At 36.1% G+C, this 20,692-nt stretch overlaps 1 protein-coding gene across 1 annotated transcript; it reads right to left on the bottom strand.

The window, feature by feature from the left end:
* Positions 1-6,718: 6,718 nt before the first annotated feature.
* On the bottom strand, positions 6,719-19,522 carry LOC148310059 (vacuolar protein sorting-associated protein 53 homolog). The gene is made up of 9 exons (XM_088259075.1): positions 18,710-19,522; positions 16,380-16,501; positions 15,812-15,979; positions 14,945-15,068; positions 14,119-14,234; positions 12,048-12,224; positions 11,139-11,274; positions 9,949-10,111; positions 6,719-7,869 (listed from the first exon to the last, which is right to left on the bottom strand). Exons 1-9 carry the CDS (start codon positions 19,383-19,385, stop codon positions 7,065-7,067), a joined length of 2,487 nt encoding a protein of 828 aa, XP_088115201.1. The 5' UTR covers positions 19,386-19,522; the 3' UTR covers positions 6,719-7,064.
* Positions 19,523-20,692: the final 1,170 nt, after the last annotated feature.

Here is a 20,692-nt window from a genome sequence, read left to right as displayed (position 1 = left end):
TCAGCGTGTTTAGCTACCGTACTGGAGGTCCCGGGTTCGATTACCAGGGGGGGTGAAAATAAAAATTAGTGATTTTACACTGTAATATTTATTTAATATTACCATGGACTGGTTCCTGAAGGGCAAGAGTGATCACATTGCCTTCATGTAAGTAATGATAAAGATAACACTGCGTCAATTCGATGCAGTGCCCTATGCACCATTGGGTGCGGATAAGGGTTACAATAAAAAATAAAATTGTTTATTTATATTATAATACAGTGTTTATCTTTATTTTAAAGTCTTTATTTAAACCAATTTTAATATAATGGACTTTCGGCTTTAAACAGGCACCCCCTCCCCCTAATTAATCCGTTATATGGAGGTTTTACTGTATTTACATGAATTATATTTCTCATTTTAATGATAACTGAATGGTATTTGTCACCTAGATATTATTTTATTGAAAGTTACTTTTAATAATTTTGTTAGGAACAGACGGATAAAAGTTGGATATTTGAAAATAATACAATTTTATTTATTAGAATAGAAAATAAGATTTTTGTGGCATTTTATATATATATATATATATATATATATATATATATATATATATATATATATATATATTTACATATTAATTCAACATACATTTAAGATTAATTTTAATGTGTCTGTGATTTCTTAAAATCTCTAAACTTCGACATTATATATTTCTTGCAAATGACATGCACTTCATACTTTTTTAATGTATTTAAAATATAACAATAAAGTCAATACTTTAGATAAGTCTAAAACTGTATTCAGCATAATAATGCGCACTCGTGATGATGTATCAGGTTTATTACAGATATCTACGCAGAGACAAAGAAGGTTTTTAGAAAGGAATATAGAAGTCTGGGTGTTTTCAGGGCTACCAAACAGAATTTACTTCTTAAATTTCCTGTACGGAAAACATGTACATTAACAGGCGTATTGCTGAGAGGCAATATCTTCCAACCAACCAAAAATAGACTACTGACACCGGTAAAGGTTTTAGCCTTATGGGGCTATTTAAAATAAACGATCGGAAAAATCTAAAATAATGGTAAAAAAAAATCATTTAATTTCAAAATCGTACATTTGTGAAACTGAAATATTTATGATGATAAGGAAAACAAAGGGGAGAGGATCAGGTAACGAGTTGAGGGGGAGAGGTGGAAGAACCATTGAACAAATGATGTAATGTACAGTTAGGGTTCCATGAATACATAAACTGGTGAATTGTAATACATATTTCAAAATTGAATCAGATATAGACGATCAATTTTGGTCAAAATGGTTAAGGTTATTGGTGTGTAAACCGATCATTTAAACCAGCCAACGCCTTATCATTGCCCAGACTTCTGTAATTCCTTATCAAAATGACATTTTTTGTCTGAGTTGATTTATATGTACAAAATATTTTGATTTTTTTATTCGTGAAAAATTCATTTTTAAATAAGTATTCAAAACAGAAAATATAATTTCCCTTCTTGCTTTTTTGTGCCCCGCAAAACAGCTTTCTAATTAAATAATATCAATATCTATTAATTTATTAACTAAAATACGTAAAACTTACTTGTTATTATAAAACTGATACATTGTGTGGAATTAAAAAAGAACATTCACCGATAAAATTACCCTCAAAAGTTGACTTTCAACGCTTTGAATATTTTTTGCTCTATATGCTACTCTAAATTCAATATTTGATATCTGACATTCAACATAAAAGAGGTAAAAATGTCATTTAAAATTATTGTGTTTTAAATGTGACATTCAACATTTAAACTCCTGAATATTCTGATTGCATTGTATTTTAAATAAGAGTGTTCTCTTCAAATTATAATCCAAGAACATTAAAACTTTCTTTACAACCTTATATAAAGATATATTATAATGTTTTTTCTTTCAAACCTCTAAATGTGACTTTCAAATCTTCGATTCCTTTGAATTTACATATTTTGATCATCATACATGTGAGAATATTGATGTGTTTTCAAATGTTATCCTTACAGGCCTAAATGTGTGCAAACTTTGCAGAACTTTAGAACTATGCATTATTTTTCTTTAATATTGTAGTCAAATATTTATTAATACTAAATAATAATGTAAGAAATCTTTATTTGAAAATAAATGGAATATATATATTAACTAACGCATACATTGTTTTTAGTATTCAAAATATCAATCCTGTAATATTGACAGCAGCTACAATAAAATTCCTAGTATATCAGTGCTAATATGGATAGATGGCGCATGGTAAGAAAACAAATAAAACAAAGGCTTTATATGAACAGAAAATTTATTAATAAATAAACATATAATATAATTATAGTTTTAAATAATATAATTTGATAAAATTTAACACATTGTAGTCGGGCGCTTCGAACAATAGACTCTAGCCTATAGCGGACGTTTTTCGCGATTAGTGCAAAAATATATCGCTTTCTTAAAATTGACACAATTTCTAAACCAAATAATATTTTCGATTGAAATTTTCATAGAATCATATATGACATTTGATCATCAAAAATAAATTATAATCAAAAATTTTAATTAACTATTCCGTATTTCACAATTTTAGAAGCATTGTAAACTCTAAAAAATAGTCTTCCCCTCCGAGGTATCATTCCCTATACAATGCTAATATATTCAAATAATAAAATACCAAACAGTAAACAAAAGAGTGCGAGCGGTATGAAAAATAGTCCAATACGTAAAATAACTCAAACTAAACTGGAGATTGAGATCGCATAAAAACTCTAGATTTCTGGCGATGCCTTTACAAGCGACACACTAGCCAATCCGGATAAGACATCTCAAATAACGTCAACAGACTGCCGCCTAGCACCCAGGTAGCAGATTACCCTTCAACACGTTTTATTTCACGCTGATAACAAACCCGTATATTGCCGTTTCCCGCCGATAACCGACAGTCGACAAAAACGGCATTTGCTGTGTCCCGCAGTTGACCAACAGTCCGCGAAAAACGGCAAATGCCGTGTCCCGCCGACAACGTGTCAATTGGATTTTTAGACCGGAATTCTGAAAATTGCCCTGGCAGTCAATGTTTTAATACTATGGCAACTCAAAAATACTTACCATTTAAATTAAGGAGCGTAGCCAGATAAAAATATTACTACTACTACTACTACCATCATGCCGTTTCTCCGCAGGGGTAGGCAGAGAGGATGGAACGCCACACTCTTCTGTCCTGACATACACTCCTCGCCTCCTTCACATCCATACATCTAGTCATACATGCCCTCTGATTATGTAGACTTTTGACACCGCCAGATTTTAGGTTCTGATTGATCTGATCGTGCCAAGTCTTTTTCGGTCATCCTGGGGATAAAAATATTAATAAAAATAAAACAATTGAGCAGTTGTCAGTAATTTTTATTGGTGAAATATAAACGAAAAATATTGCACAAAAATGTTACACAAAATAATTAATTCCATAACATAATTATCAACCAATTGTCATCAGTACACAAATATTTTTTTTTCAATATAAAAATTAACTAATATAATTGGAAGATTTGCCACATAGTGTAAACCTTTATTCTTCTAAACATTATTCAGACTAAATGGTGCATAGGGCACTGCATCGTATCAACAGGGTGTCATCTAGATTGTTAATAACATGAATTTGATCTGTTCTGCTTAGGTACCAGCCCAGGGTGGGTTTGAACGACACCAAGGGTGGCCAACATTTTCAGTAGCCGGGACAGATTTGAGAAATGAGATTTCCTACCGGGCCGCGGGTTGGCCACCCTTGAACTATACCCACCCATTTATATATAAATCAACAACTGGGCGAATAACGTAAATAATGTCCACACAAATATTTCAAGAGATCCAGAGAATCCACGGCAATTAACACACTATGGAGGGAAAGGTATTTCTACCCGTTCGGTCGATTGATGCTTAAGGACGGGAAGGGTACTTTTACCTTCTGTGCCGGCCTCATTTCAAAGTCAGAAAAGTAGGAATTACATATTTAATGTAATATATGAATATTATGTACCAATCTCTTTGTTAAGGTCTTAACTAAATGTACATAATGATCAAATCCTGTCGCCAGCGGTCCGCAGGTGTAAAAAACACCCGTCCGAAATGTATTAAGGGTGAAATACGCTTGCTGTACAATGCAATGATGCAATTATTTGATTGAAAATTATTACCATTAAAAATTGGTACCAAAAAAATTTTGTCCGCCTCCGTAGTGTAATGGTCAGCACGCTCGGCTACCGTTCTGGAGGTCCCAGGTTCGATTCCCAAGGGGGGTAAAATAAATATTAGTGATTTTTTCACTGTCATATTTATTAAATATTACCCTGGACTGGTACCTGAAGCGGAGGGCTGATCACCTTTCCTTCATGTGTAAACGATCAAGATAACACTGCGTTTATATGACGCAGTGCCCTATGCACCATTGGGGTGCGGATAAGGGTTTTTATTATTTATTAAAAATTGGGTAAGAAAATCATTTTTTAAAATACATTTTAAATAATATTTCCTCAGTTTAACGACACTTTTTGTCACTCCCATTTACTGCACAAAATTTGTATAAAAAAATTATATATGGAATGTTAAGGACATTCAGAAATGAACCTGTCCAGGAGTATAGCCGTACGTGTACGGATATTTATATCTATAATGTAATCGATCCATCTCTTTGGTGGTCTGCCCGAGAGTCGTCTACCTTGGAGTGCAGTGCAGTCTGGATGGTTCCATATTCCTCCCACGCGCATACCATTGTCTCCTTCGTTGCCTTCCCCACCTAACGACATCTTCTATCTCGCACATCATACACTACATAAATTTATTAAATTTAAATTTGTTTTCAGAAAAAAAAAATATAACGCATGGTTTTCAACCCCTGCCTTGTTGTATATATAACATTTTAACCCTCCCTTCCCGGTATTGTGTGCCAAGTACACATTGCTTCTAGTAACCATCAATATCTCTATAAATATAATAAATACAAGGCTTAGATGATAGGTATTCCTCCATAACATATTAACGCATTTATTTAAAAAATAATATTAAAAATAATCTGAATTTTTGGGTACATCAGAGGTATTTTGTGAATATCGGAAACAAATTCGCGTGTAAATAGCATGTAAAGAGTGTGCAGGAAGCGTGACACTATATTCGCATCTCACTCTTGCATACTTGCACAGTGCAAGTGCGAGGAGCTCAAAGCTCAATGTTCTCAGTCTTCCTCCGGCAGCCGCTAGCGGCACTCAGCACTAGCTGTTGAGCTTCCAACTAGAGTGGACCTATGCTTGTTCCGTGAGTGTTGCCAGGTGGTTTTTTTAATGTTTTCAGCAAATAAATCTAAATTATTATAATTTTTTACTTCATTTATAATTACTTTAGGGGATTAGCTATGAAAGTCCGTATTTTTCCGATTTAAAATGGCTAATTTTTTATTGTGTAGTGACTACCCAACACCGGGACGCTCGTTTTTATTTTAGCACCGGAAGAGAAAGGTTAATTTAGTCTAGCCTCCCACCAGTTTGATGATCTAAGAACAACGTAACGCGATTACTGATCAAATAAAATAAAAGTTGAAAAGGCAAAAAAGTTGTGGTTTTATTATATTTTTTAAAAAGAGTCTAACTAGATACATACTTAAACTAACTGACTAACTAACCGTCATGCCGCTTTTCCACGTGGAAAGGCAGAGAGAATAGAACACCACACCAATCTGTCTTTGAAAACCATCTTTGCCTCTTTCACATTCATGCGTTTCCTCATACATACCTGCCGATTATTCCGACTCCTGACCTGACCACTTTTAAGTATTTGAATTACTTGACACGCCAAGTTTTCCTCGGTCTTTCTGAGCTTCTATTTCTAACTACATTCGCCTCATTTTTTTTACTGTTCTTTCTTCACATGCCCAAAGCATCTCAACACACTTTTCTTAACCTAACCTTGCCCACACTCTCCTTATCATTCATTGTTCACTTTGTGTAATACCACTATTTCATACTACTACTGCTACTACCATCATGTCGATTTCCCGCAGGGGTAGGCAAAAAAGATAGAACACCACACTCTTCTGTCCTGACATACACTCCTTGCCTCCTTCACATCCATACATCTAGTCATACATGCCCTCTGATTACGCAGACTTTTGACACCACACCACTTCATGGCTACCGATTTTGAAATAATTATTCCGTCAATGGAATAAAGTAGTATTTTTAAGTGGTATTACACAAAGCAAACAATGAACGATAAGGAGAGTGTTATATTACCATATCACAAAGTCAAAAATGCTTTTAATATACAAAATATAACCTCTCCACTTTTAAGTATTTCAAATACTAGATCATGCTAAGTTTTCCTCGGTCTTACTGACTTTTTATTTGAGTGATCCACTTGAAAACCACGTTATGTTAAAAAATTAAGTTTTTTTTATAAAATGGTTCCAATCGGTAGACAATTAAAAATATTAACGTCCGTATTTAATATAATCTGCCAAAACTCGTGAAATTAAGAATAAAATAGAATAGAAAAATCAATACTCTTGCAGAACTTGCTATGCCAATCGACAGTTCACTTTTTAAAATCACTCAAAAAGCTCAAATCGGTAGAAGATTTACTATTCTACCGATCGCCACCATTGGCTAAAAAACTCCATTTTTTAACCTAGCATGGTTTGCAAGTACTCATTTCTGATATAAAATATAGAAGTACATTCGCTTCACAAATTTGATTTATTGTTCTTTACTGATTCACACGTTCCAACCATCTCAACACACCTCAGACACGATCTAAGGCTTATTTTTCATATATTATTTTGAGAAATAAAAATGTCTAAGTCTTTTTAGTTAACTAGTTTCGGCAACAACCTGTTGCCCTCTTCAGGGTTTAATTTATGACTAAACATATGTATAAAAAAGAATGAGTGGATAAAAAACAAAGTCTTTTTATTTCTCAAAATAATATATCAATATGATCCACAAAGTTAATGCTTTCAATATTCAAAACGTTATTTTTCATCTTTTACATCAAAAGTAATGCCTATTATTTGTAAATAGTCATTACTTTTGACCCGGCGTAGCTTGTTTAGATTTCTGTTTGAACACCGCATCCCAGCTTCCGGCCTGCACTCGGTTCAACTTGATCCCTTTCATCTCCAAAACCTTGTGGAACTCGCTTAAGGAACATTCCGGAAGGAGAGAGACGTATCTCTCGACGAAACTGTCCATCGGAGAGTTGGTATCGCTGTTCATCAGCGGCGCCATCACGAGCTTTAAAATCATTTCGGCGTTTGTCATGCTTTTAACGACGACCTTAACATATCGCGGTGGAGCAGGTCTCTTGACTTGAGAGCCGATAGAAGGCAGATCCATCAGGACTGTCTTCAGCATGTGTGTGTCTAACAAGAGCTGCTCCGAGCCTACCGTACTGATGGGCTTGCACTTGTATATATTCTGGATAAACTTCGGAATGAACGAGTTGGCAAATTCGACGCAAAACTGCGTGAAGTACTTCCGGGAGGATGATAAGTTGTCACGAAGAACCGGAACTGTCGTCTTCAGATGCGATATGATCTGCGTCACGTACGGACTCTGGTCTCCTACTGTTTCTATCGTCTGCCAGGAGAGTTTGGTCATCGCTAGCAGCGACGGCTCGCAAGCAATCTCCAAGTCTTGTACCAGTAGCTTTATGGAGTTCAAGATGATCTTGTGGAAGAGGTACTGCTCTTGCGATAGGTCGACCTTGTCGGCCAATCCCGGGGTGACTTTTTCCTTCAACTTTTGCTCCAAGTGTACGGTGGTCTCGAGGCAGTATTCGGCAGTTGTGATGATGCAGGTGATTCGAGCCAACTCCTGTTTTGTGAATCTGTAAAAATGATGAGATGTGGTCTTTTAATCTGTAAATATAAGACAGATTCCCGCAGGGGAAATATTCAACTAGCTACAACTTATGAGAGTCAAACAACTACAGTAGAACACAAAACAAATCCAAAATCCCGGAAAAACCAAGCAAGATTTAGAAGACAAACATTTAAAATGTGCCGGGTTGTGGTCCCGTGGTTAGTGTCGCGGACTCTTGAGTCAGAGTTTCTCGGTTCGAACCCACTCTACCACAATTTGATACCTATTTCTAACAATGAGCTGCTTAGGCTCACAGAAATAGTATGAAATTGAAATATTTGTATAAATAATAAAGACAACTTTATCTTTTTTTTAAAAACTGGTCAAATGTATAATTTTTTTGGTTGGACTTTTCATTACTTGGTCAAATATTAACAATATTTATGAATATGGGTGTATTTTGGATATTCGAGCAATGATATCACCAATATATCATCAAACAATCACGCTACTATTTCTTCGGATTCCCTCTGTTTTTGTGCTTCTAGAAGTCGTTTCCTGACTGCAAAAGTCACACATTTATTATTATAAAATTATTATATACAGGGTGGCACAAACTTAATCAACCGCATATTAATTTATGTATTAATTTTAAATCAAACACAGATTGAGTCTACTAAGTTGTATTTTATTAACAAAAAACACATAAAAAATTATATTGTGACAATTGTTTCGCCTTGTTAGGGCATTATCAAACGAATGTGAAGATCAAATGGACTACGGTCCTTATGTAGCTATACAATTCTAAGTGACAGTTTTAACACGTGCAGCGATAATTTATGGGAGACAACAGTAGCTAATGGGGGATGTAGGTATTAGCTTATTAATTATCAGAAGATGTTATAATTTTTGCAAATAGCGTCGTACGTCAATCATATTTGAAATTTGTGAACTAGACAGCTGCAGTATACAAATAAATTGGTAAAACGGGCACAAATGTATATCATCACAGGTGACAGCCACTTATTCAGACTCAGAGAATTGACGTTTTTCTTTAATATACTTTTCATGTCATAATCCAAATCTGTATAAGCGCCCTCGAGGTAGTATTTTACGAAAATGGCGCTATATAAATTATCCAAAATTATTATTACTAACACATTAAGTGAAAAATTAGAAAAAAAAACATCCTGGGGGTCGCAACTGTAAACAGACTGTTAGAATGAATGAATGGGTAGAATCGGTGAATGTTACACGTGTGTAAAGTGATCACTTAAACCAGCCTATGACGGTCGTCAGACCCGTAAATGCTCAGACTTCCATATTCTTCTTCATCTTTGATGAGATGTTAAAAAATAATATGAAAATAACTCCTGTAATTGGAGATAATCCAGATTTTGTGAACAAGTATTTGGACACACTCAAAATGTTGTAAATAAATTGTCTGGTCAAATTATAAGCTTAATAATAGAAATGAAAATGGTGTTTTCTGGCGTTTCTCATGTGTGTGATTATAATCCAGGATTCGGACCTCACATACTAATATAAGAGTTTCTGCTTAATAAAAAGCTTCTTTACATCTCACCAATAGATGTCTCTAGTGAAGTTCTAGTGATTCAAGAACAAAGTTTCTAAATTGGTTCATATATATAGAACTTCCAAGAATTTGAGTGGTGTGGTTGTCAATAATGGGTAGAATTGGTGAATGTTACACGTGTGTAAAATGATCACTTAAACTAGCCTATGACGGTCGTCAGCCTCGTAAATGCCCAGACCTCCATATTCTTCTTCATCTTTGATGAGATGTTAAAAAATAATATGAAAATAACTCCTGTAATTGGAGATAATCCAGATTTTGTGAACAAGTATTTGGACACACTCAAAATGTTGTGAGTAAACAGACTGCATACAAATGTGAAGGTTGCGGTAATTTTTTTGAAACACAAAGCAATAAAAATGTACAATAAAAAAAATGTATGACAAAAAAAAGCAATAGTCTGTCCAGGAAGCCACACAGAAAGTGCGTACATTTTCATTACATGGCAAACTAGAAGCTTATCTAATTCAAACAACGTAAAATCTAATCCATGATTGGAGTTATTACCTGACACAGTCTCCTTCCCTGAGGAGTGACTGGAAGTTCTGCATGAACGTGGAAGCCGACAGGTCCTTGGTGATGGAGTTAGCGGGAGTGGCAGAAGGCAGACCTCCCTGCAGAACACTGTTGGCGTAATTCCGGAGATACTTCTGGAAGATTGTCGTCAGACCTGTAACCGAAGAAAACCAATCAATAAAACAAGAACTCCCAAAAAAATGACTCCAAAAAGTGTCTCTGCTAAAAGCTTTCTCAATCCAACAAAGATAGCTCTTGTGATCTCGTTTGTACAGCGTCATGAGGTTAATGACATATCGCTCACTCCTTTCAAGAACGTCATAAATCAAAAAACTTGATTTTTCAGAACGTTTTTAAAGTTTAAAAATATAACACAATGTACTAAAAATAAATATCAAGCCACTTATTGAACTTTTTACTGTGCAACAGATCTTTTTAGGTAAAACCTGAAGGTTTTTTCTCCATTTGAAAAATATTTAGTAAATTTCAAAAAATAATTAAAAAACACCTTTTCTTCAAAATGCAAAATAACACTTTCAGCCCCGGAGCGGGTAAATATTAAGTTAAAGATGTGTAGCTTTTGCTGGGATATAGTACATTTTCTGGGCATTCCGAAAACATGCACAACTAAAAATTGATGATTTTTGATTTATGATGTTCTTGAAAGGAGTGAGCGATATGTAGGACATCTCAGCATAAATGAAGAAGAACATAGAAGTATGGGCATTTCTAGGGCTAGTGTATTGCACTACTCTAGGCAACTAGAAACTGCTTAAATGCGAATGCTTAGGTGGTCAGCTGGAGTGTCTCTTGGAGATAAAATCTAGAGTTCACGCATTCGTGGAAGCCTGGCTATAACAGGCATCAATAGTAAGGTAGGGGAAAAGCAATTGAGATGGTATGGGCACATAGGACGCAGAGAACCTAATCATATTGTGAACCAGGCAATCGCCATAGATCTTCCTCGAAAGACAACTAGAGGAAGACCAAAGAATTCATGGATGCTGCAGGAAGATAACATGATTCAAAGGCATGGCCTAGGTGATGTTGTCCATGATAGAAGGACCTACAGCCTGAGGACGAGGAGAGCTGACCCCAACAGTCTACAAAGACGATAAATCGGTATGGAGCCAGGAAGAAGAAGTAGTACATTGCGCGTATGCGCATACTGAGAAACATACCTAGCATGGGTTGCCCTGTGGTCAGCTGGGAGCACTGCACCATACACTTCTTGTAGAAGAGGAAGAGATCTGCACAGCTGGGAAGCACGCTGCTCTGCCCGCTGTCGCTTATTCCTGACGGAGCTTGCTTCGCGTCCTAAAAAATAACACTATTTTAGAACTATAAAGAATATGCGTGTGTTGGTGACACAACATCCCGCAATCGTGAATACACCCGCATAGTCTGACAAGCGGCATTCTAGATTAGTCTCTCCTAGAAAACAGTCACAGCTACCTCTTTAACCCTTATCCGCACCCAATGGTGCATAGGGCACTGCATCGTGTTGACGCAGTGTTATCTTGATCATTACCTACACGAAGGCAAGGTGATCACTCCTGCACTTCAGGGACCAGTCCAGGGTAATATTGAACGAATATTACACTGTAAAATCACCAAAATCATTTATAGATTTGGCGCTCAACTTGTAGAATTCCATTTTAATTTATATATGACGGTCTTCAGCCCCGTAAATACCCATATTCTTCTTCATCTTTGATGAGGTGTCAAAAAAAAAAAAAAAATTATAATATCTATAAACCTTGTCCGCCTCCGTAGTGTAATGGTCAGCATGCTCACCTACCGTTCTGGAGGTCCCGGGTTCGATTCCCAGGGGGGTTTAACAAATATAAGTGATTTTTGCACTCTAATATTTATTCAATATTACACTGGACTGGTACCTGAAGTGGAGGGCTGATCACCTTTCCTTCATGTGTAATCGATCGAGATAACACTGCGTTTATATGAAGCAGTGCCCTATGCACCATTGGGGTGCGGTAAGGGATTTATTTTATTATTATAAACCTTGTACATATAAGCAAGATAAATAATAAATGAAACTCCTACATAAAAATTAAAAAATCCCAATTTACCTGCACGAATCTCTCCATCAACTCTGCTAAATTGGTATCCAAGCTCTCTATGTATAAATATAGATACGGTTCAAAGCAGCTTCCGATGAGACCTATGAAGGGTGACTTCTCAGTTGGAGTGGTCTGCGACACTCCATCCGGTAGATCTGGAAGGTCTTCCAGCTTCTCAACGGATCCCTGAAATATTAACAGGAAAATAACAGGGTTAACCGGTTAACCGGATCCACGCGGCTCGCACAACCGTATGTGTTTACACAAAACATGCCCCATACGCGGCTGACATAAGCGTGTTTTTACTTTGCTCCAAGTTTCGAACCTCAGTTCAACTTGGAGGGATTTTTTCATTTGGATAAAATAATACGTCAATCCTTGGCCTTATGACATCTGTTGAAATATCTGACTAATAATTTGTAACATCACAGGGATAAATAAAAGAACAGATCCCTGATTTTTCTTGAGGTCGGTAATTAGTCCGCGCCATATTCATGCCCTATATCTGTCTCACTCTCGACGCTACGCATCGCCAGTGGGTAAGAGTGACACACGATGCGTGCTTTGATTTATTTATGTTACGATCTTATTTGTTTATATTACAATATATTTCAAGAATAATGTAACACAAGTGTATTATAGAGTACCAAAAAGGCACAATGAATCCCATTGAACGTTTTTGTTTAGGAAAACAAATTGTTTCTTAACTAAATACATAATAAAAGTAATCATTTAAAAAACGGCAAAATACCGCCGCGCACGGGCGTCTCTCAGGAACAAAGTCAACGTGGTTAAAAGGTTAACTGCCAAAAGCGTCTTAAGACGCATAATTTTCTGTGAATGGAGTGCCGCTCATACAAAAATTACGTCTTAAGACGCGCCGTTTTAAATGGGCTTTAACTAAAAAAATCAATTATTTAAAATATACAAACATATTGAACGCATAGTGACATCTATTGCGAATATCTTTGCATATTTAGAACTGAAAAAGAATTTGTTTTTACCAGTTAAAATGTAAATTGAAGAGAGCTTTGTCGTCGGTCAACTAATGACGCTTGGGGTTGTCCAATAATCCCCGAGTTGCCGTCACTGCCGAATCTGATGACAGTGATTTAAGAGTCGATTCTGATGATTTTTAATTTTTAATTTTTTCAAATCATAGTTTGTGTGTGTTAATATTAAACTAACATAAACAATTACTTTTGACATATAATTTAGTTTTCATATCATTGCAACCTTGCACCATGAATTTTATGATTATAGATAAATGACTGCACGACTGGCGCGCTCTTCATTTATTTGGTAAGTTTTATAAATAAACGTTAATACACTTTCAATAACGATATGTTTAGAAGGTTTTATTTTTGTCCTAAAATTCGCGGCGTGCTGGGTACCGCCATACATGTACCTGCCGGCAATTAAAAGGTTAACGTTTTAACCGCGTTAACTTTGTCCCTGAGAGACGCCTAGCGCGGCAGTATTTTGCCGTTTTTTAAATGATTACATTTATCATGTATTTAGTTAAGAAACAATTTATTTTTCTAAACAAAAACGTTCAATGGGATTCATTGTGCCTTTTTGGTACTCCATAATACACGTGTGTCACATTACTCTTGAAATATATCGTAATATAAACAAATAAGATCGTAACAAATAAATCAAAGCACGCTTCGTGTGTCACTCTTACCCACTGGCGATGCGTAGCATCGAGAGTGAGACAGATATAGGGGCATGATTATGGCGCGGACTAATTACCGACCTCAAGAAAAATCAGGGATCTGTTCTTTTATTTATCCTTGTGATGTTACAAATTATTATACAGATATTTCAACAGATGTCATAAGGCCAAGGATTGACGTATTATTTTATCCAAAGTTCCACACCGTGAAAAAATCCCTTCAAGTTGAACTGAGGTTCGAAACTTGGAGCAAAGTAAAAACACATACGCTTATGTCAGCCGCGTATGGGGCATGTTTTGTTAAAACACATACGGTTATGCGAACCGCGTGGATCCCGTTAACAAGGATAGTTTTGACGGAGCCAAATTATTGCATATAAAACTGGATTGACAAGTAATTACCGTTTCATCATCGTCAGGGTTCTCGAATGGATTTGTGGTTTTTAGTTGATTGGTTGGCGTTTTTTCACCACTGCTAAATGCCTTGTTCGGTTGAGCCCCTTCTCTTAGCGTTATTCCTAGAAACGAGTAGTAATAAAGATAGACTTATATATTACAAGATTATTACAAGATGACATAAAAACAGATATTAGTATTACAAGATGACATAAAAACAGACCTATTTATTAGAATAAGGAGTAATAAAGGTAGACCTATTTATTACAACAAGGAGTAATAAAGGTAGACCTATTTATTACAACAAGGAGTAATAAAGGTAGACCTATTTATTACAACAAGGAGTAATAAAGGTAGACCTATTTATTACAACAAGGAGTAATAAAGATAGACCTATTTATTACAACAAGGAGTAATAAAGATAGACCTATTTACTACGATAAGAATCAATAAAGACAGACTTATTTTAAGAAGATTATTATTTTTATTTCACTCTTTCCAACCCTTATCCGCACCCCAATGGTGCATAGGGCACTGCATCATATAAACGCAGTGTTCTCTTGATCGTTTACACATGAAGGAAAGGTGATCAGCCCACCGCTTCAGGTACCAGTCCAGGGTAATATGGAATAAATATTAGGGTGAAAAAATCACTTATATTTATTTGACCCCCCTGGGAAACGAACCCGGGACCTCTAGAACGGTAGCCGAGCGTGCTGACCATTACACTACGGAGGAGGACAGTGATATTGCTTCAGCATTTTTCCCATCGTATGGGTAAAGATTGTTCAGCGCTGATGGTTAAAATACTCAAATAAGAAATCATACCAACCCGTAAATCTTTTATCCAACAATGTTTCAAAGTGGAATGTTTTCTGTATAGCGTACAACAGTAACTTGACATCAATTTCCTGTTTTCTGGCGGCCATCACTTTTGAAAGCTCCGACTTAGTCAACTAGAAACAAAACAATGTAATATTATATACAGTGACAAAAAGAAACGCACAGAAGCTCAAAAGCACACAGCGATCTATGGAAAGGTCTATGCTTAGAAAATTTGGAGCAATTGTGTTATTTTCACAAAACTAGACTTTTTCCGTGGCACACACTTTGTGGAACAATGATATAGGGAATGTAGTGTAGTATAACTAACTAACCATCACGCCGCTTCCCTGCAGGGGTAGGCAGAGAGAATAGACCGCCACACCACTCTGTTCTTGCAAACATTCTTCGCCTCTTCCACGTTCATGCATCTCCTCATACATACCCGCCGATTGTTACGACTCCTAACCTGACCACTTTCAAGTATTTGGCATACCTGATCGTGCCATGTTTTTTTCGGTCTTCCTCTGCTTCTTTTCCCGCTAACATTCGCCTCATAAATTTGTTTTACCGTTCTTTCCTCACTCATTCGTCCATGTCCACATTCTACATGTCCAAACCATCTCAACACACCTTTCTTAATTTTATCGATAATGCTTATCTCAGCTTTGCATTCCTTCCTTATTTCACTATTCGTACATCTATCATACATCGTTTTGTCGCACATTCTTCTGAGAGATCGCATTTCGACTGCATTCAGTCTACTTTCATAGTATAACTACCTTCCCTATATCATTATTCGACACATTGTGGAACAATGAAATAGGGAATGTAGTAACAATGATAAAGGTAATTGGAAACCGACTGATATTCTCACCTTACAAAATTCTATTACAATCATCTCGGAGACCTCCCAGTCAGGAGGGAAGATGGTGCCAAGGGACTCTTCAAACTTGATGAGATGTCTCTTCACCCACGCGTAACGCTTGTCCACTTTATCTAACCACGCTGTATCTTGATTGGTCGAAAACAGATGCCCATATTCCTGAAAAAAGCACATGATACAAAAAAATATTCGAACTCTCGGGCTGTGTCGGGTTGTGGTCCCTTGGTTAGTGTCGCGGACTCTTGAGTCAGAGTTTCTCGGTTCGAACCCACTATACCACAATTTGATACCTATTTCTAATAATGAGCCGCTTAGGCTCACAGAAATAGTATGAAGTTGAAGTATTTTTGTAAAAAATCACAAATATTTCTCTTTTTTTATCTTCATTAAATAAAAATCATACTTTGTTTTTAACCACTATCATTTTTATTACTTCTATGGGGAAAATGGGGAACCTTGTTGTTTAAACATCGCAATGGGAGAAAGAGATTGAAAAAAAGGAAAATGGCTTTGTTTTGCTTGATGTTTTAAAGAATAATAATGAGTTAATATATCTTACTTGTAACTGCATACCGATGAACCATTTCAATAGATCTTGTTTGACTTTTGGATCTAAAGTGGACACAACCAGACATGCTTCTGCTAATGTCTTGTTAGGGACATAGTTTTTTGAAGAGGTAGCTAAAAGAAAAAAAAATGTTGTAGTGTGGTTGTAAATCATCATGGTGAGAGTTATGTGTATAAAGTAATCACATAACACATTGTTATCAGGCAGTTTGTTAATCAACAACACCCAATTCCCATCTGTACAATGTTTGCAGGCGTCTGTCGCGCTCTACCTAAAGTAAGCAAATACAACGCTCGCAAGTGTCTCCCGCTCTCTACCAACAGTATGGAAAAGGACCCTAATTATACTCTGGCAGTCTGCCGCCCGACCCTCAGTATACTAATCACAAGTAGCCGCAACACCCAATTCCCATATGTACAATGTTTGCAGGCGTCTGTCGCGCTCTACCTAAAGTAAGCAAATACAACGCTCGCAAGTGTCTCCCGCTCTCTACCAACAGTATGGAAAAGGACCCTAATTATACTCTGGCAGTCTGCCGCCCGACCCTCAGTATACTAACCACAAGTAGCCGTAACACCCAGTTCCCATCTGTACAATGTTTGCAGGCGTCTCTCGCACTCTACCTAAAGAAAGCAAATAGAACGCTTATGAGCGTCTCCCGCTCTCTACCAACAGTATGGAAAAGGACCCTAATTATACTCTGGCTGTCTGCCGCCCGACCCTCAGTATACTAATCACAAGTAGCCGCAACACCCAATTCCCATCTGTACAATGTTTGCAGGCGTCTCTCGCGCTCTACCTAAAGTAAGCAAATAGAATGCTTGCAAGTGTCTCCCGCTCTCTACCAACAGTATGTAAAAGATACTTTATTTTTGACATCTCATCAAAGATGAAGAAGAATATGGAAGTCTGGAAATGTGTAAATAAATTATCTGGTCAAATTATAAGCTTAATAATAAAAATGAAAATGGTATTTTCTGGCGTTTCTCATGTGTGTGATTATAATCCAGGATTCGGATCTCACATACTAATATAAGAGTTTCTGCTTAGTAAAAAGCTTCTTTACATCTCACCAATAGATGTCTCTAGTGAAGTTCTAGTGATTCATGAACAAGGTTTCTAAATTGGTTCATATATATAGAACTTCCAAGAATTTGAGTAGTGCGGTTGTCAATAATGGGTAGAATTGGTGAATGTTACACGTGTGTAAAGTGATCACTTAAACCAGCCTATGACGGTCGTCAGCCCCGTAAATGCCCAGACTTCCATATTCTTCTTCATCTTTGATGAGATGTCAAAAAATAATATGAAAATAACTCCTGTAATTGGAGATAATCCAGATTTTGTGAACAAGTATTTGGACACACTCAAAATGTTGTAAAAAGATACTTTTATGTGTATCCTACAAACATTGTGTTAAACCAGCCTATGACAGCTCAAAAGCGCTATAAATACCCAGACTTCCATATTCTTCTACATCATGCAGTATTTTACGAAAATGACGCTATATAAATTATCCAAATTTATTATATGTGATGAATGAAAGAATGCAGTAAAAAAATTATATCAACCAGTGTAAAAATAAAACCTCAAATCTCAAACAAGTTAGCTAAATGCGCTAAACACTTAACTACAAAGACAACCAATAACAGAGTTTCTAGAGGGTATGCTTGGCTACAATAGTTAAGAGACTAGAAGGAATATGTATTTGATTACGCATTTTTATCCATTGCTGCGCGGTATGATGGATAATCCTGAAATTATCCGGAACATTGGTCTGTAAGTTCTCGAAAGTTAGCCAAGACAGCGTCGACATAGGTTGTTTCACATTCCCTATATACAGGACCAACCTGCCAATGGTTATGCCTGTAGGAAGAGCCACCGCTATGTTGAACATTATCACATTGGATATTGATCTGTTCCATGTGTCCGAAGGAGTTTTCCGAAGCGGGATTCTTTTACACCTTTAAATCTTCTTGCTTACTTTTAATATTTCTCTCTCTCTCTAACCCTTATCCGCACCCAATGGTGCATCGTATAGAAGCAGTGTTATCTTGATCGTTAAAATACATCAAGGAAAGGTGATCAGCCTTCCGCTTCAGGTACCAGTCCAGGGTCATATTAAATAAATATTAGACTTAAAAATCACTAATATTTATTTTGACCCTCTTGGGAATCGAACCCGGGACCTCCAGCTTGGTAGCCTAGCGTGCTGACCATTACACTACGGAGGCGGACGCATTTAATATTGTTTTTTATGTAACTATATATTTTTTTTGTTGGTGAATAAAATTGAATTGAATAAAAATCAAATCCCTAACCTGTAAACGAGTCCTTAAAATCCGCCATGATCTGCGTTCCGAGTTCATTTCTGATCTGCGACACTTGATCATTCAGATCCTTGATTTGCTTAATGTCCGTGTATCTTTCAAAGTGTCGTATAACCTCCAAAATGGCCTGTAGAGGGAGCAAAATCTCTTTATACAAGCGCTTTTGAGTGAGCGTTTTAAGAGACTCGATGCCTCCAACCAACATGTGCAAATGATTCAGTGTAGTAATGGCCGCAGTCAGGTTGCATTTGGCGCAGTCCAGCTGTTTTATTTCGCTTGTTATTTCTCGCACCATATCCTCGCTTTTCTCCGCCTTTTTATTAATATCCCGCACTTGGATCGCGAGCTCTTTAATCACCTTATGAGCCTCTTCTAAAGCCTTTTGTCCGTCCTGTCGCGAGACGTTTTGCCCTCGCACCAACGTCTCTATTTCATCGTCGATCGTGCTAATTTTATACTCCATCTTGGAAATGACACTGTCTATATTTGATAAACTCTGCTCCGTTGGAAATAATGAGTTTATATAGTTAATTGTGTTGAAATCTGGATTATCTAGTTGATCGGTGTTCGGAAGAACTTGTTCGATGACACTTAAAACCGAGTCCGGAAATTGAATTTGCAACGTCCCGTTTGAGTCTTTGTCGTCGATGACTTCGGAGGGATCCATTTTGAGTTTATTTCATTAATGATTTCAAAATAAACACACTTTTTTTCAAAATGAAATAGGAAAACACAACGACACAGCCGAACACAACATAGGTTAATTTTGACAGCTTCTGTCAGTTGATGGAAATTTTATACGTCAACGAATTTGTTCATAAATGCCTACCTTATTGGTGTTCGAGAATTGTACACAAAAAATACCCACTCCATATAAAAATGATTTTCTAGTTGGAAGAATATCATGTTTGCGAGTGTTTTTGCCTAGAATTTTCACTCATGAATTACATGAAATTATAGTAACTTTAAACATAAAGAGTAAATCCATTCACAAGTATAAACCTAACACAAACTAACCATCACCCCGCTTCACCGCAGGGATAGGAAGAGAAAATAGAAAGCTACTAGACTACTGTCTTTGCACACAATCTTCTCCTTTTCCACATTCATACATCTTCTTATACATACACATCGATTATTCCGACTTCTCACATGACCACTTTCAAGTATGTGAAATACTTGATCATGCCAAGCTTTCATTGGTTTTTCTTTTTTTCTTATTTTATATTTAAAATAAATAATGGATATGTGTATTTATTTTAAACAGTTAAGTTAGAAACTAACAAACTATCACGGAAATTAATATAAGTAGTTGAAGAACACATTTTTTCTACCGAAATAAAATTTTTGTTTTAGTATTCTTTCATTAGGCATTGATAATGTTTTAGTACCCTGAAATTCTGTCTTTTTATCTTACTTTACAAAAGACGATATCTTCAATAATTTATTTATCATAGTATCTTCCTAGAATCCAAAAGGAATTAACAATGATGTAAGCCTGTGGATCATGTTTTAGCATAATGAGTATATTTTCTATTCCGATTTTTTTGCTATTTAAAATAATAAAAAAAATTATTATCTACCGAACGAAGGGCCTCGTTAGTTTATTTTAGTGGAATACGGTTTTTTTAAGGAATAATATTCGAACAGGCAAGGCTATTTCAATCTGACGTTTCTCTCCAAAAGTATTAGCTATGGCGAGATTTAGATCTATTTTGTATCCGATTCCATTGATTCGTCAAGATTAAGATTCAGTTGTTGAACATTTTGATGATACATTCTCCGAAATTTATATGTAGAATATTTAAAAAAATCGGACTCACTTTTTATTCGTATCATTTTTTGTATTGTCAAAATCTTTATCACTTATGGTGGTTATCTCATCAATTCTATTTTTAATTTTTTTCCACTACATAAAAAATGTGATGAATTTGTTAGGTAGGTATTCAAAGTGTACTCATTGTACATGTGTGT

This window comes from Brachycentrus maculatus, unplaced genomic scaffold (assembly GCF_059751285.1).
Source record: "Brachycentrus maculatus isolate JH-2025_06_01 unplaced genomic scaffold, ASM5975128v1 h1tg000109l, whole genome shotgun sequence".
NCBI classification, from domain to species: Eukaryota; Metazoa; Arthropoda; class Insecta; order Trichoptera; family Brachycentridae; genus Brachycentrus; species Brachycentrus maculatus.
Note: the sequence above shows the minus strand (reverse complement) of the source record. Positions and strands in the feature narration are given on the sequence as shown.

Bases quoted from the DNA above. Each gene is read 5' to 3' on its own strand.
- LOC148310059 (XM_088259075.1), bottom strand. From the start codon at position 19,385: ATGGATCCCTCCGAAGTCATCGACGACAAAGACTCAAACGGGACGTTG. The intron at 14,235-14,944 runs GTTGGTATGATT...ACTCGTTTCTAG, and splicing joins GTTGGATAAAAGATTTACGG to GAATAACGCTAAGAGAAGGG. The intron at 12,225-14,118 runs GTAATTACTTGT...TTAATATTTCAG, and splicing joins ACCCTGACGATGATGAAACG to GGATCCGTTGAGAAGCTGGA.